The sequence below is a fragment of the Cynocephalus volans genome, chromosome 3, assembly GCF_027409185.1.
Source record: "Cynocephalus volans isolate mCynVol1 chromosome 3, mCynVol1.pri, whole genome shotgun sequence".
NCBI classification, from domain to species: domain Eukaryota; kingdom Metazoa; phylum Chordata; class Mammalia; order Dermoptera; family Cynocephalidae; genus Cynocephalus; species Cynocephalus volans.
Window position 1 is genome coordinate 181,739,676 of NC_084462.1, and position 26,652 is coordinate 181,766,327.

Sequence of the window (26,652 nt, forward strand, 5' to 3'; positions counted from 1 at the left end):
ACTGCCCGCTGCCGGGCAGTCCTGTACAGACCCTGTGTGAGAGACAACCGCTGTGAGCAGTGAACAGGACTGCACACTGGCACCCATGTTAATCCGGACAGAGGAAAATGGCAAGTGTCCTTTGAGTTAGGTGGCCTCAGATGCTGCTGCTTTCAAATGCTTCATCCTCTCTTCTACCTCACAAGTCCCTACTCCAGACACCTCCCTCCTGGTACCATCCACTGGGGCCAAAGTGGTTGTTCAGTAGAAGGGCTAGAGGTGAGGCCTGCTCACTCCCAGGCATCTTTGTGCGAGATGACCGCTTGTTGGGTGGGCATACATCCTGCCTGTGGGGCAGGCAGGGTGCCATGCTATTTTGGGGGCAACCCAGGGCAGGATCAGCACATGAGAGCCTGGCAGTGCCCAAAGAACTCCAGAGGTCCCATGCCCCATGCTGCCACTTAAGACTCTAGTCTGGTTCTGGGGTAAGCATGCCTGGTACAGACCAAGTGGGGGCTCCCAGCAACTACAGATGTCTGAGGTAGGAAAACAGGGTTGCCCAGCTTGTGGCAGTACCAGTGGTGATCCTCAGGGCCTCCAGCCCTGGCTGAGGAGAAAAAGACCTCCCTACAGCCCCATGGGAGAGAGGCCCTTTGTTGTCTTTTTTAAAAACTATATAATTATTTAAAAAATTTCTGTCATCAAACTGAAAAAAACCCTAAAATTAAAGAAGCAAAGGTTTAGTGCTCTCAAGAATGAAACTACAAATTACACCTGACTGCCAGTTTTACAGTTTTACCTAGAATTAGTTTTCTACATATCATATATGAGCCCTATGAGCTTGGAAGGAATGTGATATGGTAGGACAGCCTCTGCAGGGTCAACCAGAATTTGAGGGAAGCCAGCACAAATTACTGTACCCAACAGACTAGAAAGAGACTCTGGAAAATCTTATGTAAAGATTTTAGCTGGTTCTCCTTTACTGAGGGGTCTTAAAAAATGTACTTTACTGAGGCCAAAATCCACATCTGGTAAGCCTGATTATCAAAAGCATTTTTTGAGCACATCCTGTGAATAGAATATAAAACTTATAATTGCGGAGAGTCACAAGGAAGTATAAAATAAAATTTCTGTTTTCAAAAGAACATAGATTTTAGAGTTTGAAAACAAAGCTGTATATCTGTGTGTAAAATGCAAAGGAAGGGATCTAGAGGAATTTTCATCATGGTTACTTAACTCCAGGTAGAGATTGAGACTAGGATGAGGGAGGGAATATGAAAGGGAATATTAAAAAAAAAAAAAAAAAAAGTAAATATAACAACACAAGGATTTGTTTTGAGCTTTGGCTGCCAGTTATTAGCTGTGGGATCCTAGAGATGAATTAAATATGTTGCTATTATTGTCCTCAGAGCTGGCTGGGTCTTAGAATCATGAGGTGTAATCCGCATGTTTTACAGATAAAGAAACCATAAGATTCCTGCTCCATGCCACACATCTGATTGCCTGACAGTTGTACTGACTTCCTGTGAGAGGAGGCAGAGCTTCCATGCAAGTCTCTGGATATAGAAGACAACAATTGGGCTCTTTGGAATGTCCAAATGAAAATAGAAAGATGCATCAGTTAGTTTTAGTTTAGGGAAAATCTTAAGACTTTATGGGGAGGTAAATAGAAGTTAGTTTACTTCTAATAAATCCGTGTATAGCATGGATGAAAGATTGTGTTTTTATCTTTTTTTTTTTTTTTTTTTTGGTGGCTGGCCGGTACAGGGATTGAACCCTGGACCTTGGAAAGATCATGTTTTTAAATGAAATTATGTTCCTAACAAAGAAAGCAGACCTTTTATGTGGTAAATATAACCTGGCATGTATTTTCAAGAATAGTGCTTTTGGAAACCTTTTCTTTTTCCACAGAAGTTAGTGGGAGGGGGCAGATGGAAAAACAAGAAATGCCAAAAGTACTAAGAAAATGTTGTGAGAAGCTAATAACAAATATAAAAATGTTATAAACTTGTTAAATATATGGGTGTGACATGTGTAAGCATAGATCAAAAAGATACTTGAGTTTCTGATTTTCTGTTTTAAAATTAAATATCTGGTATCTCTCTTCTTAGCATTCAGCAAGTTGTTGAAATTTCGTGGGTTTGCCTTCAGAATTGTCTTCGCACTAACCACAGCATGATGCCTGATGGTGGAATGCTAGTTCTCATTTTTGCAACTTTTCCATGCTTGCTTCCCTAGTGAATTCCATTCAAGTATTTATTGAGTGCTTACTATGTGCCCGTTTTAGGTCCTGGAGATGTGGTTGGGAGCACAGTAAGCAGTCTCTGCCCTCATGGAGCTTAGAGTCTACTGGCAAGAACCTAAGAGAAGTTCTATTAGTCTGTTTCTGTTGCTTATAACAGAATAACCGGAACTGGGTAGTTTATAAGAAAACAAAATTTATTGCTTATAGTTTCGGAGGCTGAGAAGTCCAAAGTCCAGGGAACACATTTGGTGAAGGCCTTGGTGGTGGTGACAGTGACCCAGGGGTCTCACGTGGCAGAAAATGGTGGAGCAGAGAGAGGGACAGACTCTGCTGCATGATCCTACAACCTAATCACCTCTACAAGGCCCCACCTTTCAATTACTGTAATAGGATTTTCCACCCTCAACAGTTAACATTCGGGATTAAGCTTCAGTGAGGTTGGTGGGGGGCGTTCAGTCTACAGCATTCTGCCCCTGACCCCCCGACTCATGTCTTTTTCATATACAAATACGTTCATTTCATCCCCAAAGTCTCGTTTCATCTCAAAGTCCAAGGTTCAAAGTCCCAACTGTGAAATCAAAAACAAGTTGTCTACTTCCAAGATACAATGGTGGGGCAAGTATAGGGAACATATTCCCATTAAAACAGGAGAAATAGGCCAAAAGAAAGGGGTAACAGGTCCCAAACAAGTCCGAAACCCAGGATAACAGGCATTAAATCTCAAAGCTGGTGAATTGTGTACCTTGATTCCATGTTTGGCATCTTCTGCACACTGGTGTAGGAGTTGGGTCCCTAAGTCCTCAGGCAGCTCCACTTTTGTGGCTTTCCTGGTCTCAAATGATGCTTCAGCCCTTGCAGGCTAGTGTTGCATACTGGTAGCTCCACATTTCCAGGGTCTCCATGGTGGTCCCGCTCTCACGGCTCCACCAGGCATGGCACTGAAGGGGTTTCTCTACTGCAACTCTGACCCCACGTTTCTGTGCATCATTGCCCTAATGAAGTCTCTGTGCAGTGACTCTGCCTACAGATCTCTTTCTGGGCCTCCAGGCTTTCCCATACATCCTTTGAAATTGGGGTGGAGGTTCCCAAGCCTCCGCAGCTCTAGTTATTCTGCGAGCCTGCAGACCTAATACCACATGGACGCTGCCAAGGCTTCCAGTTTGTATTTTCCAAAGCTGTGGGTCCAGCCACACCTGGTGCCAATTTAGCCACAGCTGAGGGAATCAAAGCAGCTGGCCTGTTGGTGCTGGAAGCAGCTTCCTGAGGTGGCCCTGGGCGGTGAGCCTGTGGAAGGCACCTTGGGCCTGTTCCCCTAGACCATTCTGTCTCCCTAGACCTCTGGGCCTCTAATGGAAGGCTCAGCCTCCAAGATCTCTGAAATGCCCTCAGGGCCTATCTACTATTAGCTTGGCTATTAGCACCTGGCTTCCTCATAGCCATGCTAATGTCTTTGGCAACCAGTTTCTCTGCTGCACCATTGGATTTTTCTCCTGAAAATGCTCTTTTCTTCTCTATCACATGGCAGGCTGCAAATTTTCTAAATCTGTACACTCTGCTTCCCTTTTAAATTCTGGCTTTAGATCACGCCTTTGCCGCCATAACTCAGCACAGGCTGTTACAAGTAGCCATGCAGCTTCCTTAGTGCTTTGCTGTTTAGAAATTTCTTCGCCAAGTACCCTGGGTCAGCACCTTGAAGTTCCACATTTCATAAAGCTTTTGGGCATGAACAGAATGCGGCCAAGTTCCTTACCATTTCATAGCAAGGGTGATCTTTGCCCCAGTTTCTAATAAACTCCTTATTTCTATTTGAGACCTCCTTAGAATGGTCTTTACAGTCCATTATTTTTATCAGCATTCTGCTCACCACCATGTAACCAGTCTCTAAAAAGTTGCAAACTTTCCCTGGTTTTCTTGTCCTCTAAATTCCCACCAGCAGCTAGGCTTTTTCTGGCCTGCTCCTCCAGATTCTTCCAGCCTCTCCTCAACACCCAGTTCCAAAGCTATTTCCACATTTTCAAGTATTTGTTATAAGCAACACCCTGCTTCTCTGGTACTAATTTTCTGTATTAGTTCATTTCTGTTGCTTATAACGAAATACCTGGAACTGGGTAATTTATAAGAAAACAAAATTTATTGCTTACAGTTTTGAAGGCTGGGAAGTCCAAAGTCCAGGGAACACATTTGATGAAGGCCTTGGTGGTGGTGACAGTGACCCAGGGGTCTCACGTGGTAGAAAATGGTGGAGCAGAGAGAGGGACAGACTCTTCATGCTCCCCTTTTAAGTCCCTAAGAATCACGTCCCTGACCACCATTATTAATCCATTCACTAGGGCATGATCTTACAGCCTAATCACCTCTTCAGGGCCCCACCTTTCAATTATCACAATAGGATTTCCCACCCTCAACAGTTAACAGTGGGGATTAAGCCTCAATGAGGTTGGGGAAGCATCCAGTCTACAGCAAAAGTCAACCAGATATATAAACAAATGAACAAACAAGACGGTGGGAAGCTTTAGGGGGAAAATAAACCAGAGAAGGGGATAAGGAGTGCCAAAAGGGGTGGTTGCCGTTTTAGACAGGAAGTCCAGGGAAGGTCAGACTCAGAAGGTGACAGTCGAACAAAAACCTAAAGAGAGTGACCAGCACACCATGTCGAAATGTGTGGGGTGGAGTATTCCAGGAAGAAGGAGGGAAAGGCCATGGCCTGGAAATGTGTCTGGGATATTTTCCAGTCAGAAAACTCATGCTTTAGAGTGTTACGAATATTTCATAATAATATAATATACTTGGTATATTTTTTTAAATGATGCAGAAATGAGAGTTTTTGTCTCGTCATATCAGGCAAAGATACATTTGCCTAATGCCTGCCTGTATCTTTCTCTGTTGATCTGATGATTAGGAGCCTGTGATACACATTCTGGTATTTCGGTAGCATTATAATACAGGGTTTCACTGGTGTCCTTCTTAGCATGGATTGTTTCAATTCATTGGCTGCTGAGAATTTAGCTTTCAAATATTTTTGACAGTGACTCACAGTAAAAATATGTTTTATTAGATGTTCATTCTCCCTGAATTGACCTAAGTTCAAATTAATTCCAACAGTTTTTTTTATTAATGGCAACTGACAAGCTGATTTTAAAATGTATATGAAATTGTAATGGGTAAAATAGTCAAGATATTAGTGAAAAAAGAGAACAAGATGGGAGAAGTTATTGTACTGGTAACAAGATTTATAAAGCTTCGGTTATGGCAATGTGGTGTTAGCATGAGAAAAGGTAAATAGATCATTAGAACACAGTGAGGGAGATTTCTGGTCAAGATGGCAGAGTAGATGGTCCCCAGCGTCACTCTCCCACAAATCAACAAATTTACAGCTATGAAAATGTAACATCAGCTAAGCTGGGGCTGCTGGAGCTCAGATAAAGAGGAGGAGAGACCTATGGAACTCATGAAGGTGGGAGAAACCACAAAAAGAAAGAAAAAACTGCTCTCAGTGTTTCGGGCCATGGCCACTTTAATGCTGGAGCACATGGAGCAGGAGCCAGCAGAAGCCGCAGCTGTGCCCTTTAGATGGAATTACTTGGAGGCAGCAGGGGAGAAGAGGACTTTGGTGGCCCCCAGGACAGCAAGACCACTAATGGGGTTCCTGTGGACCCATGCAGGAGCAAGGAGCCAGAACAGCTGAAAAAAGGAGGCCGGTGAGTCAGCACAAGGGACTGGTGCACGGCCCGTCCCATGGGAAGTGTTTGGAGCACGGGCGGTGGGGGAGACAGGCCCACTGGGAGAACACTGGAACACAGCAAGGACAGCCAGTCTGCCCCTCAATCAGTGTAGGACCACTCAGAGGAGACTGGTTGGGAATGCAGAATTGCATGGGGTACAGTTGGATGAAAAAACTCAGGCCCAGATCAGAGTTTCTACACAGCCCAGGTGCACGAGTATCTGGAGAGCCGGAAGTACCTATAAGGTCAACCATTAAACCCTGAGCTGCACAAAAAGCCTTCCCTAGGGAAACAGCAGCAAAGCAGCAACACAGGTCAAGTACTAGTACCCCAGGAAGTTCCCCCATGTCAGAAGTAAGCAAAAGACAAAAACTTAGTTCTGGCCCAGGCACATCATGGATGCCTTGGGGCCCACCAGGGGACATGAGGCATGAAGCCAGGGGCAGGACCCCTGCCCACAACCACTCACACTACCAGCACCTTGGAGCCCTATCCAGGAACCCGAGTATTGGAGCCAAGGACCAGACCCCACTTCTGCATACAGGCACACCACCAATGCCTAGAGGCCCACCCGGCCAATGGGGTGGAGACCCGGGGCTAGCAGCCAGGGACCAGACACCCTTCCCACAACCAGGCACACCACGCCAACACCTCAGGGCCCACCCAGGGAACCAAGGCATGGAGAATTGGACCAGACCCCCCTCCCACAACCAGGCACCCTGTGCCAGCACCTTGGGAACCACCCAGGGACCTGAGGCATGGAGAATGGGACCAGACCCTCTTCCACAACCAGGCACACCATGCCAGTGCCTAAGGGCCCACCCAGGGACCTGGGGCATGAAGAAGGGGACCAGACCCCCATCCCACAACTAGCCTCACCATGCCAGCACCTCGGGGCCTACCCAGGGATCCAGGATAAGGAGTTGGGACTGAACCCACCCTCCCACAATGAGGCATGCCAGGATAGCGCATTAGGGCCCACCCAGGGGTCCAAGGTATGGAGAAGTGGACCAAACCTTTCTCCCACAAACAGGCACACCTCGCCAGCACCTCAGGTCCTGACTGGGGACCCAGGGAATGTAGAAGGGGACCAAACCACCCTCCCACAACCAGGCACACCATGCCAGCACCTTGGGGCCCACGCTGGGGCCCGGGGCATGGAGAAGGGGACCGGATCCCCCTCCTACCACCAGGCACACCACACCAGTGCCTTGGAGCCTGCTGTAGACCCGAGGCATGGAGGAGACCAAAACCCCCTCCCACAAACAGGCACACTGCGCCAGCACCTCTGGGCTTGCCTAGGGAACTGGACCCCCCTCCCACAACCAGGCACACTGTGCCAGCACCTCAGGACCCACTCGGGGACCCAGGGCATGGAACCGGGGATCGGACACTATCCACAACCAGACACACTGCCAGCACCATGGAGCAGGCCAAAAACATCTCCATGTGTGTGGCCCACCACAGCTACCATGATAACCATGGCTGCCGTGAAGGCAGCTAGATGCCACATCCACCACGCAGATGGTCCACCAGCCACTGGAGTGAGTTGACCCAAGGAGAGTCACCAGCAGAGATAAAGAAAGGAGGAGGATGTCTGTCTCCACAGAGCCCATTTCATAGTGATGGAAGAGACATCTGCTCTATGATAGTGTTGGGGGACCTGATCATGCATCTCAGCATTGGACAGATCATTTGGGCAGCAAATCAACAGAGTAACCATTACTTTTTTAGAGGGAGAGAAGAAATCTAGGGTGATTAGAGGGGAGAGGGGGGAGGAACAGGGGGATGGGGTGGGATTAGACAAGGGGCATAAAGAATAATTACAATTTGTAACAATATATATGCTAGTAATATTGATTTGATCAACATATCTCAATGTTGAACCCCAAAAATATGTATAATCAATTTTGATCCAATAAAAATTAAAAAAAAAAAAAAAAACCACAGTGAGAAGTCAGCAGACCCACATGTATACGGATACTTGAGTAATTGCAAAGGTGGTGCTACAAAGTCTTTTCCAATAAATGGTGTGGGAGAGTTGAATATGAATATGGGAGAAAAAAATGAAACTGGATCCCTACCTCACTTCATATGATTATCTTGTTTCTTAAAGAGGTACTGTAGAAGTGTTATGCCCAACTTTTGACTGCTGTGGCTTCTGTTGGCAGTCTAATTGTTTTCCTTTACAGGTAATTTGTCTCATCTCTTTCTCTTTAAGATCTTCTCTAGTGATAGAGTCCCAAGCCCTACATTCTTTCCTTCAACTCCAGTGGAGATTCCCTACTTTGTTTTGCTTTATGGAGTTAAGAAAATTATTCCAGAAAAGCAACAGATACCTTTGTTTAACTTTGAGATCATTAAAAATTCATATTAGGCCTGGCCAGTTAGCTCAGTTGACCAGAGTTCAGTGTTATAACACCAGAGTCAAGGGTTCAGATCCCCATACCGGCCAGCTGCCACAAAAACAAAAAAAGAAAAAAAGATTGTATGAATATTCAAACTTTAAACAGTTGTTTTTTGTTTGTAAAAGAAGAAAAATAGTGAAACAATTCTTATGAATTAAGTGAATTCATGTCTTATTTGGTCTTCTTAAATATTTCAAAATATTTCAGATCTGTTAGTTATTTGGTATGCTAGCAGTTTCTATTGAAGCTTAAGCTTTGCCCTTCCAAAAGAAGCTCATAAAGAAAGCTTTGTCAGACTTCATAGTTCCCATGAACCTGCTCACAAAGAACACTTTTTCCTGATGTGGTTTTGTTCTGTGTATTAGAGGAAAAATGCCTGCCAGGGAGCCTAAGAAGGTTAACTGAATGCTACCCCAGTAGTGAGGTGTTTGTCCAGAAAACCCTTCCTGGCACCTTTCAAATCAAAAGCCTTTTGTTTTCCTTCAGTTTTTTGATTACTGGATTTCTGTTTGAGAAATTTATGTTGCTACAGTGAAGGCAACAGTATGTGCTGCCTAAGAAGTAGGAAATAAAGGAAATAGGAGAGTTTAACACGTAATAGGTGAGATCAGAGATGGGCAGAGCCATCTGCAAGAGATAGGAGAATGGCTCCCCAGCCAGAGGAAGACTGAACTGACCCCATATCAAAAAAAGAGATGTGACAAAGGAAGGGAGTATATATGAGGGCACTTCAAAAAGTTCATGGAGAGATTCATATTGTGTTTTAATTCTGTTTTTCCGTGAATTTTTTGAAGAACCTTCACAGTCTGCTGTGTGACTTGGGAAAACTAAAAATCAGGCCGAATTGCTTGTGCAGTGGAGCAGATCCTTTTGACAGCTGGGATCCCTTTGGTGTGGCTGGCCCTTGGCAGAGATGTGTGCCTCAAGTGACTCTTGCTGTGGGATCCTTCCTGAGATCTTCTAACTCTTAACAGTGGTTTGATCAGAAATTGCTCCATTCTTGCCAAGCAGCTTTTGGAGTAAAACTTGCTACCCACATAGATCAGCCGGAGGGGAGGAATGTACAGTCGTACCTCTCTGTGCATTCTGGTTTATATGACCAGTAATTCATTGTAAAATAATACATTGGCTTTTGGGCGTAAAGTTCAATCTGTTGTGTATTAGATGATCATGAAACAATCTCCCTGGGCTAATCAACAGCAAGACACTAAAAAGATTGAGCATCTGGGTCAGGAAGGTTGAGGGCCCTTCATGTTTTAATTTACCAGTGTGAGTCTGTGTGTTAGGTAAAATTACACAACCTAGTGTTTGAAGACATGCACACCTGTGGTAAAGCTATGAAGAAAAGCAAGGGAGTAATTAATCCCAGTTTCAGGAGAGTGGTTTCCATGGGGTGGAGTATTCATTCGGTCAGGGAGAGGCACATGGCGGGAGCTTCAAAGGTGCTGTTAACAGTCCCTTTGCCAAGCTAGATGGAGATTCCATGTTGTTCATTTTATGACAACTCTTTAAATTGCTTGTGTCATGTTACATGAAGTCATGTGTATGTGACCATATTTCATTATTTCAAAAAATGAAAACAAAGAGAATAGCATATAATGGGGCACTTCGTATTCAGCTAACTGTTGCTGTAAAGGCAGTAGCCTTGCCTGCCCTTCCCTTGTCTGCACCTGTCAGAGCTGACCATGTCCTCTCCATAACCCACCTGTACGTGAGCGTCAATGACCGATAATGCTGTGTTCTTGTATTTGTTGATGGGTCTTGCTCCTTTTCCTATACTGTGAGACCTCTCTGAAAGCAGTACCCTTGTCTGTATCCCCACGTTAAGCACAGTGAAGTCATCAGTAAAGACAACTTTCAACCATACTTCAATGTACATCTCATTTTAGACTTTAGCAGTACTTTTAGATAGGCTATTTGATGTTATTAAAGTCTATCTCTTTTTGCAGACTTGTATGAAAGGCAATACTAAATTGGTATTTTAGTGGTGTTAGTGCAGTAAAAAGCCATTTTTAAATAATTTGTAAAATGAAGGATTGGTTTTATGAAATACAGATACTGCTAAAATATATATCAATGGTGGATTTGAGCCTTAAATGTTTGGGTATCTTAAAAGAGATGTTGTGTGTCCTGATACATAAAAAAAATAGCTACCACGTATTATATCTCTTTAAATAAAATAAAATATTGTCAATGTCTTTTTAGTCCGTCTGTCCCTTGCTAATAATCTAATTTCAGTCACTCTGTCCTGCTGTGGGGAGCATAATTCACGGCAGCCCATGCTGCCGTGCTCTAAATCCACCACCGCGTGCATCCCAGGGCCATGCTTCCTACTGCCTTCTCCCAGTCATTGACTGAGAGCAGCAGGGCTGCTAAGGCAGGTCCATTCCTGTGAAACAGGTGACTCCTCTGCCAGGTGACTTTGGCTCCAGGCAACCCCATTGACTTGGCCAAAACTTTCTTAAATTGTACTTCAGTCTGAGATTTACCTCTTCCACCCTCCTTCCTTTTCTCTCTTCTTCCCAGGTTACAGACCAGCCTCGTGACCTGACAATTCTTCCTGCCTTCTCCAACTACTTCCCCTTTTCCCTCACAGATGTTTCTCCAAATGAATGTCTTGTCTAACTTCATCTTCAGGGACTGCTTTTCAGTGGGCCTAACTAATATAATAGTATAGGTCAAGTCTGTCAAGTCTTCTACAGCATTACTGATGTGTTGTCTGCTTGTTTTGGCTGTTACCCTGAGAAGAGTATTGAAATCTGCAACTGAAATTGTGTTATTTTTCTCATTTCAGTTCTGTCCATTTTTGCTTTGAGTATTTTTAAAATTTTGATGGGATATATGTAACATAAAATTTACCATTTTAAAGTGTATAGTTCAGTGGCACTCAATACATTTACATTGTTGTGTTATTGCTTCATGTATTTTAAAGCTTTGTTTTTCGGTACCTAAACATTTAGGATTGTTATGTCTTGTTGAAGTGATTTTTTATCACTATAACATGTCTGTTTTTATCTTGGTAATATTCCTGGTCTACCTTGTCTTGTATTAATATAGCCAGCCCTGCTTTCTTTTTTTTTGTCTTTTTGTGACCAGTAAGGGGATCGCAACCCTTGGCGTGGTGTCGCCCGCACCGCACTCAGCCAGTGAGCGCACCGGCCATTCCTATATAGGATCCGAACCCGCGGCGGGAGCGCCACTGCGCTCCCAAGCGCTGCACTCTTCCAAGTGCGCCACGGAGCCGGCCCCCTGCTTTCTTATAATTAGAGTTACATAGTATTATCTTTCTTTATTCTTTTACCTTTAGAATATCTGTGCTTTTATATCTAAAGTGCATTTCTTGTAGATAGTGTAAAGTTGGGTTGTACTTTCTTAATCCAGTTTGACAATCTCTTACCCCTAGTTGAGAACCACCTGTTAAATCTACTGTCTGCTTAATTGTTTTCTACTTATTCCACCTATTTTTTTCCCTTGTTTTTTTCCCTTTTTTCCTGCTGTCTTTTAGATTAATTATTTTTTCATATTTACATTTTATTTCCATTGTGGTTTATTAGGTTCTACTTTTCTTTTTTTTTTTTTTTTTTTAGTGATTTCTCTAGTGTTCACAATATATGTCTTTCACTTATCACAGTCTACCTTCAAGTAATATTATATCACTTCACAGATAATGTAAGAAGCATTCAACAGTTTTATTTCATTTTCAGATATTTTGCTGCTAGTGTATAGAAATACAGTTGATTTTTTAATATGTTGCATGTATTCTGTTTTATAGATTTCTTGGGATTTTCTACATACATGATTGTGTCTGCCTAGGAAGAAAGACAGTTTTGCTTCACCTTTCTGTTTAATGCCTTTAGTTTTTTTACTTGACTTGGAGCATTGGCTAGGACCTCTGGTATAATGTCCCAGTGACAGTGAACAGCCTTGCCTCAGCATCTAGTCTTTCACTATTACATTAACTGTAGGTTTCTCATAGATGGTTTTTATTTCTACTTATTTATACTCCTAGTTTTCTTTCTTTTTTTTTAACTCCTAGTTTTCTGAGTTTTTTTTAATCATGATGAGTGTTAAAGTTTGTGAGATGCTTTTTCTGAATCTATCAAGATGATAATATGATTTTTCTCCTTTATATGGTATGTTATATTTTATTCTATGTGGTATGCTTTTCTATGTGGTATATTTACTTATTTATTTATTATTTTATTTTATCTTTCTTTTGTGCCTGGCCGGTACAGCAATTTGAGCCCTTGACCTTGGTGTTACCAACATTGTGCTCTAACCAGCTGAGCTAACTGGACTGCTGTATGTGGTATATTTATTAATGTGGTATATTATTATGTATGTATTTGGATATTTACCTAACCTTGCATTACTGTGGTAAACCTCACTTTGTCATGGTGCATTATCCTTTTTTTTTAATCTTGCTTTATTTATTTTTCTAATATTTTGTTAATAATTTTTGTGACTATTATCATAAAGGATATTGGTCTGTAGATTACTTACGATGTCTCTGTCTGGCCTTTCTTGTCATACATTTAACTGCCTAATACTTTAGTTCTTTTTAACCACTTAATTTGGACATTATTATTGTTGTATATTTTATGGTCATTGTTTAGATTCTCTCACATTTTTACCAGTTTCTTTGTTGCTTTGTGTTGCTTTGCCCCCCACGGATTTGTCACCCCACTTCTCCTTGGTGATGGAGATGCAAAGGATTACTCAAAGCCCATCTCTTCCGAGCAGTGAGAAGCCCCGAAGTGGTTAACTTCCCTGGGAACACTCAAGTGAGAGCCAACCCTTCCATTTGGGAAATTAATGCCAAATTGGGGTTCCCTTCCTGCATTTATTTTCCAGACCAGGAAGTTACAGGAAGAGACATAGGTGGGGTTATTGTTTAACAGTATAGGCTGGTAACTTTCAGTGAAACAAGCCAGATGACATTCCAGTAGACAGTTAAGTGGTCTTATCAACACAAGCTTGATCTTAGCAAACATTCCTTCCTACAGCAATTTCTCAGTATCTTTACATATCAATCAGTAACTAGTCTGTCCTTGAGCCAGCAACCTGCTGTGCCACAAATCTTTATCTTAAACCAGAGACTTATAGCCTGAAGAAAATTTCCTCTCCTTGCAAGGTCAATATTTGAAATTGCAAGACTTTGGAAAACGAGGCCCTGTGAAGTACATATGCTTTTTAGTATATTCCGCATTTCTTTGCTGACTGTTCTTTCTTATATCTCAGTCTTTCCCTTTGCAACCATTTTTCTCCTTCCTGGAGTGCTTCTTTCAGGAGTTCTTATAGTAAGGTGTTTTAGTAGTTACATACTTTGAAATTTTTGTCTGTGTGAAAATGTTTCTCTCTTTGAATAGTTCGAATTATAATATTCAAGGTTAACAGATATTCTTCTCTTAACACTTTGAAGATCATAGTCTACTGTCTCTTGGACTCCACTGTTGCTGTTGAGAAGTCTGTCTTTAAATAATTATTCATTTGTGGTAGTTTGCCTTTTATCTATGTAATTAATAACTTGTCTTTGAGGTTATACTGTGATGGACTTTAGATGTGTTTTCCCCTCCAAAACTCATGTGGAAATTTGATCCCCAATGTGGCAGTATTGGAAACTGATTGAGTCATGGGGGCAGATCCCTCATGAATGGATTAATGCTCTCCCTGGGGGAGGGGAGATTAATGAGTGAATTCTCCCTCAATTAGTTCCTGCGAGAGCTCGTTGCTTAAAAAGACCCTGGCACCTTCTTCCTCTCTCTTACTTCCTCTCACCATGTGATCTGCTTGTACCTGCCGGCTGCCTGCCACTTTCTGCCATGAGTAAAAGCAGCCTGAGGCCCGTGCCAAATGCAGCTGTCCCAGAATCATAAGCCGAGTAAACCTGTTTTCCTTATAAATTACCCAGTCTCAGATATTTCTGTTATAGCAGCACAAAACGGGCTAAAACATACTGTTTGACTACAAGATGTATATGCATGTATTTCTTTTTATTAATCTTGTTCAGAGCTTGAGCTTCTCAGGATAAATGTCTTTCATCAATTTTGGACAATTTTTAGTCTTTATCTCTGACAATGTTGCCTTCCCTTATTCTCTTTTTTTCTTTCCTTCTGGAATCCCAATTATATGTAGATTGGACCTTCACATTCTATCCTCTATGTCTCAACTTCTCTGTCATATTTTTTATCTTTTCATCTCTCTTTGTTGCATTGTAGATAATTTCCTCAGATCTGTCATCTAATTCGATACATTTTTTTCAGCTGTAACTAATCTGCTATCCATTACATCCACTGAGATTTTAAATTCTTTTGGTTCTTTCTCATTTCTGTTTGACTATTTCTGATAACAGGTGGCTCTTCACTTACATTTCAATTTTTTATCTTTTTAAGCATTTAAAGAATATTTTATGTTCTGTGTCTGTTCAATCTAAATTAAATACTGGGGTTGATCAATGCCATTATTGCTTATTTTAATTGGCGCTTCTTCATAGGGCCTATTTCCCTATGGTAACTTCTAATTATGAGGTATTTGGCTGGTGCTAACATGTGAGAATCCTGAGAGACCTGGATTGAGACTGTGTGCCATAGGTGGGGTTTATATTTGCCTCTGCCAGGCACCTTGACGTGCTATTGACATAGAAGCCCTTCAGATTAACTGGGGTGGAGCTTCCTTTGAGTGGAAAGGGAGAATAAACTCAAACTCTGATGCTGAGCTTGGTAGGCATGTGATTACAGGTTATCAGGAAAGATTCTTCTTTTTTATGTATACTTCAGTCAGTACCTGAGATAAGACAGGTTTCCTTGTCAGCTCCATTTGCCCGCAAATTGGTTTTTCCCTAGCTTACTCTTTCACTTAGTGTTAAGTCCTCAGGAGTTCTGGCTTTTTTTTTTTTTTTTTTTTTTTTTTTTTTTTTGTCTTTTTCGTGACCGGCACTCAGCCAGTGAGTGCACCGGCCATTCCTATATAGGATCCGAACCCGCGGCGGGAGCGTCGCAGCGCTCCTAGCGCCGCACTCTACCAAGTGCGCCACGGGCTCGGCCCAGGAGTTCTGGCTTTTGCAGAGGTTATTAGTTCCACCTCGTCTGGGCTGAGGCCTTGTCCTCATCAGCCCTGCTCAGGCTGGAGAACCCAGGCTATTGGTGCTCACCAGCTAGTCACCAGTAGTTGCAGCTTGTAGCTTCAGGGCTGGCTTCTGCTCTAGTTGAGCAGCAATCTTTTTGGTTTTGGCTCCTGTGGATTTTCTTTCCTTTCTTGAAAACTCAGCTATGCATTTAGAAGGATGTTTTATGTATCTTACTCAGCGTTTCTAGGTGTTTGAATAGGGATGTTTTTCAGAATAGCTAGACTATTGTATTGTGTGAAGTTGAAGTCTCATATTCTGTTTCTTTTTTTCTTTTTCTTTTTTTTTTTCTCATATTCCATTTCTATCTGAACTGTAGTTAAGTGTCAATCAGATTCTTGGGATGTTTTGGTTCTTAGGCCAAGAATCATGACACTTATTAATAATTATATTAAAAGACATGAACTCAAGCTTAGCACATTAGTTTATTAAAAAGCACATGTATAAGCACTGGACACAGACATTGAGGCTTCCAGCTCACTTAAATGATCTTTTTTATTTTCAAACCATTCAGAAAAGTTACACAACCTTTTTGAACTTGTGCTATGACATGGCACTGTCTCTAGTAAGTCATCTTGAATCCCGATGTGGTTGTTTTTGTAATTACAAATTCCTAGGGAAAATATTGACTTTTCAACATCCTGCTTCCATGTCAAGACTCTACATATCTAAGACACGTTGTGTCACTTTCCCCCTTCAAAGCAATGCCAGTAAGTTCTGCCAACGTCAGTTTCATGTTTACCAGCTTCAGATCATAAAAGTCCTTTCGTTCTCCTTCCTCTCCACAAGCCTACCAGACCATCCATCAACCAGCTCTTTGGATTCACTCACAGAGAAAGCGTAGAGCACAGAGGCAGAGCAGGGCCTCTGGAGAGAGTCATGCTTGGGTGTGAATCCTGGCTGTTGATTCTCACTAGCTGTATAACCTTAGGTAAATCACTATACCTCTCCGGAGCTCAGCTCCTCATTTGTAAAATGAGGCTAGCTACAGCACCTACCCTCATAGGTGGTTTGAGGATTCAGTAATGCTTGTAAAGTGCTTAACAAGTTGTCCAGCACAGGAAAACACTCATAAAGAAAAGCTGCTGTGTTTGTTTTCATCGTTGCTGTCATCATTCGAACAAGGAGTCTCTCTCTGTCCTGGTTTTACTGCCTTTGTGCCCATTCTGTTTGTGCTTTTCTAGACTAGGCTCTTGCTAACTCTGGCTTGGTCTTCCTGCCTGGCCCCACTCCTTCCTTCTTCCATCCTGCTTGGAATCAGGGTTATCAAAAACACCTTTAATTGATACACTGGTAAAATCAGGAGTTTCAAGGGATCCACCTTTACCTTCCTATTGCATAAGATCTAAAACTCTTAACCCATATCCCAATCTGGCATTAGATATATTTATACCCTGTGAAAATACCCTGAACGCTGTAAAGTACCAGATGAAAGTGAGCTCTGTCATTACCACCCCCACTTGCCACAGGCGGCTTTTCATGTGCATGTCTCATTGCTACAGCTAAGCTTTAAGAGGGCTGGGACTGTGACCTACTTTAGTTTGTACTGCTGTAGCAGTTCACTTGGTACCCAGAATGAGGAGGGTATTCTTACATATTTGGCAGATTGATTACTATATAAATTACCACATCAGAGATTAAAATGGCTTACTGGACGTATTGCCATGTATCTATTTTGTTTGTTAACCAGCCCTTCAGTCCCTGGGCCAGGAGACAGCACTGACGGCCTTGGGCAGGGTAGAGGCCATATTGCCATTTATCTTAGCAAGGTCAAAACAGTTTTGTAATTTTTTTGAATGAATGGTTTCAAAACAAAAAGTAATCATTTGGATGGGCTGGAAGCCGGAATATCTGTGTGCAGTGCTTATACATGTGCTTTTTAATAAACCAATGTATTGCGCTTGAGCCAGTGTTATTTAATATGATTATTGATCTAAGAACCAAAACATGCCAGAAAGCAGTTTATAAGTCACATGCAGGTACATCATGTCACTAATCCCCTCAGCAAACCTGTGAGGCAGGTAGATCATGGACAGCAAGTATTACTTCACAGTGGTTGAATGACCTGGCCATGTTGAACAGGTAGAATAATGCAGAACCTGCATCTGGGATGCCGCTCTGACTTGAGAGTCCTGTTATTGGGGGGGAGTGGATACCTCTCATCAGAGCTTCTTAGCACTCTCTAAATAAGAGCTCAGAATATTCATACTTGATGGATTAGCATTTCTCTTATTAGAAATGAGGTGTTTGCTTACTTTTGCCATTTCAAAGATTAAAAACCTCGAAAGGAAGGAGAGGATCCTGAGAAGATGGTGGAGTGGGAAGCACCTATGGCCTGTTTCTCTACTGAGACAACAATTGCACTGGCAGAATCTGTCTGGTATAACTGTTTTGGATCTCTGGAGTCCGTCAAGGCTTGCAGTTTCTAGGGAAGCCCTCAGTAGTAAATTGTGGTTAATTTTGGTCAATTTCAGCTCTTAGCACAGTAGCAGCTACCCATTGCCAACCCTCATCCCTGAGGAAGGTAGCTTTGCACATGTGTCTGGAGCAGCTTGCATATAGCTTACAGGAGCCAGGGTGGGCAAAAAGCACCCTGTCCTCCAAATATTATAAATATATAATATCTGTGCTCTGATTTCTGATTGCTACTTCTGATCACAGAGGTGAAGTCAAAGAGGTGGGTATCTATTATTGTTAGACCACCCGTGTTGTTGCAAGTCCTTCCCCCTCCAGCCGAATTGACTTCCAGGGGATTGAAAGAGCTGGCACCACTTTCCCTACCCCTCTCCTTTTACTTTTCCCTTTTTTCTCTTTTGGGAGCCAGGTGTTAAAGAATAGGACATTGAGAGGCACTTGCATGTAAGGGGAAAAATTAGAAAGTGATTGCGCTTGCCCAGGGAAAGGTGCAGGCCCAGAAAAGACCTAAGAAGACCTTAAGTTTAAACCTCAGACTGATCCTTGGCTCAGAGACAGCCTATATAATCAAAAGACAAAAACCAAGAAGAATAACAAAAATTAGCAAATTTGGGAAGGGGAGAATCTAATTTTCTAAGTTATCACATTGTTAGATTCAAATGTTCAGTTATCAACAACAACAACAAAAAAATCACAAGGCATACAAGAAACAGGAAAGTATGGCCTGTTCAGAAGGAGGAAAAAAAAACAACAGAAACTACCCCTAAGAAAGACCAGATGGTGGACCTACTAGACAAAGATTTTTAAAACAACTGTCTTAAAGATGGTCAAAGAGCTAAAGGAAAATGTGGAGAGAAAGGCAGGAAAATGGCATATGAACAAAATGGAAATATCACTAGAAAGAGAGAAAACCTAAAAAACCAAGAAGAAATTCGGGAGCTGAAAAGTACAATAATGAAATAAAAACTATATTAGAGGGATTCAAAGACAGATTTGAGCAGGCAGAAGAAAAATCAGTGAACTTGAAATAGGACAATTAAAACTATCATGTCTGAGGAGCAGAAAAAAAAAGTTTGAAGAAAAATGTATAGAGCCTAAGGAACCTGCTTATCGTCAAGTCAACTAACATATGTATTGTGAGAGTTATAAAAGGAAAAGAGAGAAAGGAGAAAAGAGAATATTTGAAGTAATGACTGAAAACTTCTCAAATTTGAGGAAAGATATGAATATAAACATCCAAGAAGTTCAATGAACTCAAAGACACCCACACCAAGATATGTTGTAACCAAACTTTTGAAAGCCAAAGTCAAAGAAAGAATCTTGAAAGCACCAGGAGAAAAATGACTCATCACATAGAAGAGATTTTCAGTAAGAAAATAATTTTCTTGAATTTCTTACTGAAAATCAGCAGATTTCTCATCAGAAACTTTGGCACCCAGAAGGCAGTGGGCTCATATATTCAAAATGCTGAAAGAAAAAACCTGGCAACTAAGAATTCAATAACTGTTAAAATGATCCTTCAAAAGTGAGTGAAAAATTAAGACATTCCCAAATAATTCTTCAGGGGCAAATGAAAGGACATTAGACAGTGACTGAAAGCCTTATGAAGAAATAAAGATCTTGGGGCAGTGGGGGGCTGAGGGCCTCAGCCACACCCCCCTGGCATCTGCAGCCAGCCCAGCAATTACCACCAAACCACCACAGGAAGTGCCTCGGGCTCCTGAGCTGGGGCAGTGGGAGGCCGAGGGCCTCAGCCATGCCCCGCCGACATCTGCAACCAGCCCAGCAATGACCACTGAGCCACATCCAGAAGCACCCTGGGCTCCCGAGCTGGGGCAGTGGGGGGCCGAGGGCCTCAGCCATGCCCCGCCGACATCTGCAACCGGCCCAGCAATGACCACTGAGCCACATCCAGAAGCACCCTGGGCTCCCGAGCTGGGGCAGTGGGGGGCCAAGGGCCTCAGCCATGCCCCGCCGACATCTGCAACCAGCCCAGCAATGACCACTGAGCCACATCCAGAAGCACCCTAGGCTCCCGAGCTGGGGCAGTGGGGGGCCAAGGGCCTCAGCCATGCCCTGCTGACATCTGCAACAAGCCCAGCAATTACTGAGCCGCCACGGGAGCCCCCTGGTCTCCCCTGCTGGACTAGGGGATGCCACAGGCCTCAACCATGCCCCCCCTTCTTCCTCCTCCTCCCACCCTATTTACCTCTACCTTTCTGTCTCCATCTACCCCCCAACTGCTCTGCAACAATATCTTAGAATGTAAAAAAAAATTAATAAATTTTAAAAATAAATTAATTAATAAAATAAAATGTAACTACCATAAGATCTGAAAAAAAGAGAAAGATCTCAATAAAGGTAAATACATGGGCAATTATAAAAGCTAATATAATTGTAACAGTGGTTTGTATCTGCACTTTTTGTTTTCTACATGATTTAAGAGGCTAAAACATTAAAAAAACAATTAGTCTAAAAGCTAGTATTATTGTAAATTTGTTTTGTAATTCTACATTTTGTTTTTTTCATAATTTAGAATAATTTTAAAAGCATTTGAAATAATTATTACTTTATGTTTTGGGGTATATGATTTGTAAAGATGTAATTTTGTGACATCAACAGCCAAAAAGAGTGGGTAGGATGCTGTAAAGAAGCAGAGCTTTTTATATGTTTTTGAAGTTAAGCTGGTATAAATTAAAATTAGAGTGTTACAATTTTAGGGTATTAAATGTAATTTCTGTGATAATGACAAAGAAAACCACTGTATAATATACATGAAAGAAAATTTAAATGTTTCACTATAAAAAGTCAACTAAACATAAAAGGGGACAATAATGAAGGAAATGAGGGACAAAGAGCTATAAGATATATATACAAAACAAATTGCAAAGTGACAGAAATAAGTCCCTCCTTATCAGTAACTTCTTTAAATGTAAATGGATTGAACTCTCCAGTCAACAGACAGAGATTGTCAGAATGGATTGAAAAAATATGATCCAAAAAAAGATAGTGCACGTAAATAGTAACCAAAAGAGATCAGGGGTGACTATACTGATATCAGACAAAATAGACTTTAAGTAAAAAAAGATTATAAAAGGACACGTGTTAATAAAAGTTTCAGTGCAGCAAGAAGTTATAACAATTACAAACATTTACATATCTAATAACAGACTATCAAAATATATGAAGCAAAAATTTACAGAATTGCAGGGAGAAATACAGTTTTACAGTAAAGGTGACTTTAAATGGGGAAACACCCTTCTCAATAATGGATAGAAAAATCAGACAGAAGGTAAGTAAGGAAACTTAACACAATAAACCAACTAGATCTAATAGACATATACAGAGCACCCTACCCAACAACAATGGCATGCACATTCTTCTCAAATGTGCATGGTACCTTCTCCAGGATAGACCATATGTTAGGCCTTATGAAGTCTCAGTAGATTTAAAAAGATAGATATCATACAAAGTGTCTTCTCATCTAAACCACAACAGGATGAAGTTAGAAGTTAATAACAAGTACAACTGCACAGTCCACAAATTTGTGGAAATTAAACAACATATCCTTAAACAACTAATGGATCGATGAAGAAATCATGAGGGAAATTAGAAAATACTTAGAGATGAATGGCAATGAAAACATGACATACCAAAAAGTGCTGAGGGGGAAGTTTATAGCTTTAAATGTATACATTGAAAAATGAGAAAAATGTCAAGTCAACAACATAACTTTATAACTTAAGGAACTAGAAAAGAACGAAAAGTTAAACCTAAAGTTAGCAGAAGAAAGGAAATAAAAATTAGAACAGAGGTAAATGAAACAGAGACTAAAAGACAGTAGAGAAAATCAATAAAACCAGAAGTTGAATCTTTGAAAAAATCAACAAAATTGACAAACCTTTAGCCAGGTGGGCTGAGAAAAAAATAAGAGAAGACTCAATTGTTAAAATCAGAAATGAAAGTGGAGACCTTACTACCAACTTACCAACTAATTCTACAGAAATAAGGATTATGACAGTATTATGATTTGTTGTATGCCAACAAATTGGATAACCTGGGTGAAATGGACAAATCCCCCCCAAGGTGAAAAGGACAAAAACCTACCAAGTCTAAATCACAAAGAAATAGAAAATCTGAGCAGACCTATAGCTAGTAATGAGGTCAAGTCAATAATCAAAAATCTCCTGGCAAAGAAAGCCCTGGACATGATGGCTTCACCAGTGAATTCAACCATACATTTAAAGAACTAACACTATTCCTTCTCAAACTTTTCCAAACTGTTGAGGAGGAGGGAACACTTCCTAATTCATTCTATGAAACCAGAATTACTCTCATACTAAAGCCAGACAGAGACCACAAGAAAACTACATACCAATATTGCTTATGAACATTGATGCAAATATCCTCAACAGAATTCGCAGCATATTAAAAGGGTTATACACTATGACCAAAGTGGGCTTTATTCTCAGAATGCAAGGACAGTTCAACATATGAAAATTAAACAATGTAACACACCATATTAACAGAACAAAGGGCAAAAAACATGGTCAACTCAATTGATGCAGAAAAAGCATTTGACAGAATTCAATACCCTTTCATTATAAAGAGAAAGCACTCAACAAGCTAGAAATAGAAACTACTGCAACATAATAAAAGCCATATAAGTTGAACCATACTTGATGAAAGACTGAAAGCTTTCCCTTATCAGGAGCAAGCCTGCTTTTGTCACTTGTATTCAACCCGATGCTGGAAATTCTAGCCAACTAGGCAAGAAAAACAAAAGGCATCAATATTGGAAAGGAAAAAGTAAACGTATCTCTGTTTGCAGATGACATGATCTTGTATGCAGAAAACGCTAAAGATTCCACAAAAAATTGTAAGAATTAATAAATGAAATCACAGTAACAGCATACAAAGTTAGCATGCAGAATCAGTTGCATTTATGAATACTAACTGAACAATCTGAAAGGAAATTAAGAAAACAATTTTGTTTAAAATGGCATCGAAAAGAGTAAAATAATGATGAATTAAATTAACCAAGGAGGTGAAATACCTGTACAATGAAAACTACAAAACATTGCTGAGAGCTAAGTTAAACACTTAAGTAAATGGAAACACATTCTATGTTCGTGGATTGGAAGGTTTAATATTGTTAAGGTATTCATACTACCCAAAGTGATCCACAGATCAATGCAGTTGCTATCCAAATCCCAGCAGCATTTTTTGCAGAAATAGAAAAATCCATCCTAAAATTTGTATGGAATTTCAAGAGATCCTGAAAAGCCAAAACTGTTTTGAAAAAGAACAAAGCTGGAAGACTCACACTTCCTGAATTCACCTTTTTTGCTACAAATTTTACTACAAAGCTACAGTAATTAAAACAGTGTGGTACTAGCATAGAGATAGACATATAGACCAATGAAGTGAATAGAGAGCCTAGCAATAAACACTTATATACGGTGAAATGATTTTTTATAAGGGTACGAAGGTGGTTCAATGGGGAAAGGGCAGTCTTTTCAACAAATGGTGTGGGAAAAACTGGATATCTGCATATGAAAGAGTGGAATTGGACTTCTGTCTAACACCATATTCAAAAATTAACTGAAATGGATTAAAGACCTAAAGGTAAGAACTAAAACTATAAAAACTATGAAATTCTTAGAAGAAAATGTAGGGTAAAAGTTTCACAACATTGGCTTTGAAAATGATTTCTTGCATATGACATTAAGGCACAAGCAACAAGAAAAAATGGACAAATTAGACTTTTGAAAATTAAAAAATTTTGTACATCAAAAGACACTATTGTCAGCTAGCAGGTCAGCCCACTTGGTTAGAGCATGGTGCTGATGACACCAAGGTCAAGGATTCAGATCCCATACTGGCCAGCCGCAGAAACAAGAGTGAGGGACTAAGGAAAAAAACGCTGTTAGGAAGATCTGAGCGCATCGTTTGTAAGGTTTTCAGACTTTGGGATTCACTGTTGTTCAAAAGGAAGGCTGTTGCCGGGGGATGGGTGAGGACCGCCCTGGATTCTTAGGGGGCAGTTTCTCTATCCTAAATACAAGGAGGAATATTCACCGTGGAGGAGGGTCTAGGGCAATAGGCCGATGCAAGGTTGCATCAGCTTCCTGTCATTGCGTCCCTGAGTTTCTGAGGTTTCTGGTCATTTACAGTGAAATTGCTTTCCCCTTCACTTTGTCTTTTCCAGTCTAACCTCACAGGTGGAAGGTTGCTCCTTCTAGTGCACAAGTGCTGCAGTTTTTGTACTCTGCAAAGTTCCAGGTGTAGCGTGCTGACTGGTAGGGTGGTATAGCTGTCGCGGTTCATTATGGATTCATCAACTGGATATTTATAAGCAGCCTTCCTGGGGCGTGTCCCTTTTCTGTTCTTCCTCAGTACCACCTCACATGGATTAGGATGGCTGCTATCAAAATAACAGGAAATAACAAGTGTTGGTGAGGATGTGAGAAACTGGAACTCTTGTGTGCTGTTGGTGGGAATGTAAAATGGTGTAGCCACTGTGGAAGGCAGTGTGGTGGTTCCTCAAAAAGTTAAAAATGGAATTACCGTAGGGATCCAGCGTATCTACTTCTGGGTATGTACCCAGGAGAATTGAAAGCAAACTCTTGAAGAAATATTTGTACACCCTCTTTCCTAGCAACATTATTCACAATAGCCAAAATGGGGAAACAACCCGAGTGTCCATCAAGGGATGAACGCATTAACAAAATGTGGTGTATACATTGCAATGGAATATTATTCAGCCTTAAGAATAAAGGAGATTCTGATGTGTGCTACAGCATGACGAACCTTGAGGACATTGTGTTAAGTGAAATAGCCAGTCAGAAAAAAAAAAGACAGATACTGTATGGTTCTACTTACATGAAGTCCTCAGAGTAGTCAAAATCATAGAGACAGAAGGTAGAGTGGTGGTTGCCAGGGGCTGGGGGAGGGGAGAATGAGGAATTATCGTTTGATGGATGCAGATTAAATTTTACAAGATTTTACAAGATTAAAAGAGTCCTGGAGATGGATGGTGCTGATGGTGGCACAACATTGTGAACGTACAGAACACAGTTGAAATGTATACTTAAAATGGGTTAAGATGGTTATTTTATGTTTTGTGCATTTTAATGTCATTAAAAAATGGGGGGCAACCCTTGAAAAAGGAGGGTTTTTTGTTTTTTTTGTTTTTGTTTGTTTTTAACAGTTTTCATTGTCTTTCTGACTCATGTGTATTTCCAGTCAGCAATATGTATGGGCTGCAGCCCAGTGAACTTTTTAACTCCTCAGGTAATGTATTCCTTGTTTTACATTTTAAAAGCCTGCCTCCTTGCAGATTCATTTGTTTTGAATGTTAAAAAACCAATTCATCTTTTAGGGGAAGACGGAATCTATCACTGTGGTGAAGCTCCTGAGTTGCTTCGATGACCTGGTGGCTGCAGGCACAGCCTCTGGGAGGGTTGCAGTTTTTCAACTTGTGTCTTCATTGCCTGGGAGAAATAAACAGGTAAGTACTCATCGTTTTAGCATTTCTTGACTTGTTAGCAAATTCCTCGTGGATTTTAAAATAACAAACTCTCATCTGCCTAGAAAGTGAATGCTCAGAAGAGCTTAACACTGCTGTTTTTAATCGGATAACATTTTTGTTCCTGGTTGGACACTTAGTATAAAACACATATGGGTAATTTCATTTCTGCTTAATATTCTCTTGGTGTGTTTTCCATGGGTTTGAAGATGAAGAGATAAATGGAACCTTGCGTAGGGTTCTACATAGAAAACAAGGTTGGGAAAACCAGTTCCTCCAGAAATAGAAGCAATTGTTTATTACCTTTTCCACGTAGCCCCAGCTCACAACATTTATTTTTTTCCTTGTGTGTATTTCTATCGTTTATTCATAGCTTCGGAGATTTGATGTTACTGGTATTCACAAAAATAGCATTACAGCTCTGGCTTGGAGCCCCAATGGAATGAAACTGTTCTCTGGCGATGACAAAGGGAAAATTGTCTATTCTTCTCTGGATCTAGACCAGGTAAAATTATTTTCAGAAATATTGTTCTTGCCTTCTTATATTTGGAAAAATTACATAATTGTATTTTTAGTTAGCTTGTATTCTTGATCATAGTCCCTTTATAATTTCAATAGTTATTTGTAACATTTCTTTCATAGACCTTTCTAATGTTTCATAAGCTCCTACTTCTGTGACTGAAGAGTCGGCCTACTGGAACATTCACGTTTTTCGTTCTACTCTTGTGTATTGCTACTACTTAGAAAAGAAGCTATTATTGCTAATTCCTTGAAAGGCTAGTAGGAGTGATGCAGAAGCATTTCCCAGTCATCACTGTGGACAAAGGTCAGTGATGTCAGTGGGTGGAGAACTCAACGCTGGCCAAGCCTGGCCTGTGTGAGATGACCTCATGTAAGAGGAAGTGGGAGAGCAGGAGTAGGTTTGTTGGTAGCCCAGAGCTCAGCCCCCACCTTGTAATTGTTGTTTTATTTAATCCTCACAACTGGTTTTAGAGCTATCTGTTCTCATCCCCGAGCAAATGATGAAGAAAAAGGGGCTCCGAGAGATCCAGTAACCAGCCCAGGGGCACAGGCTCATACCTGGCAGGGCTCACATTCAAACTGAGGCTCTGCTCCAAAGCCCACGCCTTTTCCACTGCATGTATGGCTCCGTGATGGCCTGTGTCTTACTTGTTTTCTCATGGGTCTGCCAGCTAGACTGACCTACTTAGTCACAATCCTTTCTTTTT

The 26,652-nt window shown here is 41.1% G+C and overlaps 1 protein-coding gene and 1 non-coding gene across 4 annotated transcripts in view; one reads left to right on the top strand and one right to left on the bottom strand.

Moving 5' to 3' along the window:
• The window catches only part of TECPR2 (tectonin beta-propeller repeat containing 2), a 109,619-nt gene that overhangs the window by 14,284 nt on the left and 68,683 nt on the right, over positions 1–26,652 (top strand). For all 3 annotated transcript variants that reach the window (XM_063090481.1, XM_063090482.1, XM_063090483.1), the window contains exons 3-4: positions 25,277–25,405; positions 25,797–25,928. In XM_063090481.1, coding sequence (XP_062946551.1) covers positions 25,277–25,405; positions 25,797–25,928 — 261 coding nt within the window. The remainder of the gene's footprint in view (positions 1–25,276; positions 25,406–25,796; positions 25,929–26,652) is intronic.
• Positions 510–630, bottom strand: LOC134374447 (small Cajal body-specific RNA 20). The gene has a single exon (XR_010023292.1). It is a non-coding gene; the product is annotated as a small Cajal body-specific RNA 20 (non-coding RNA).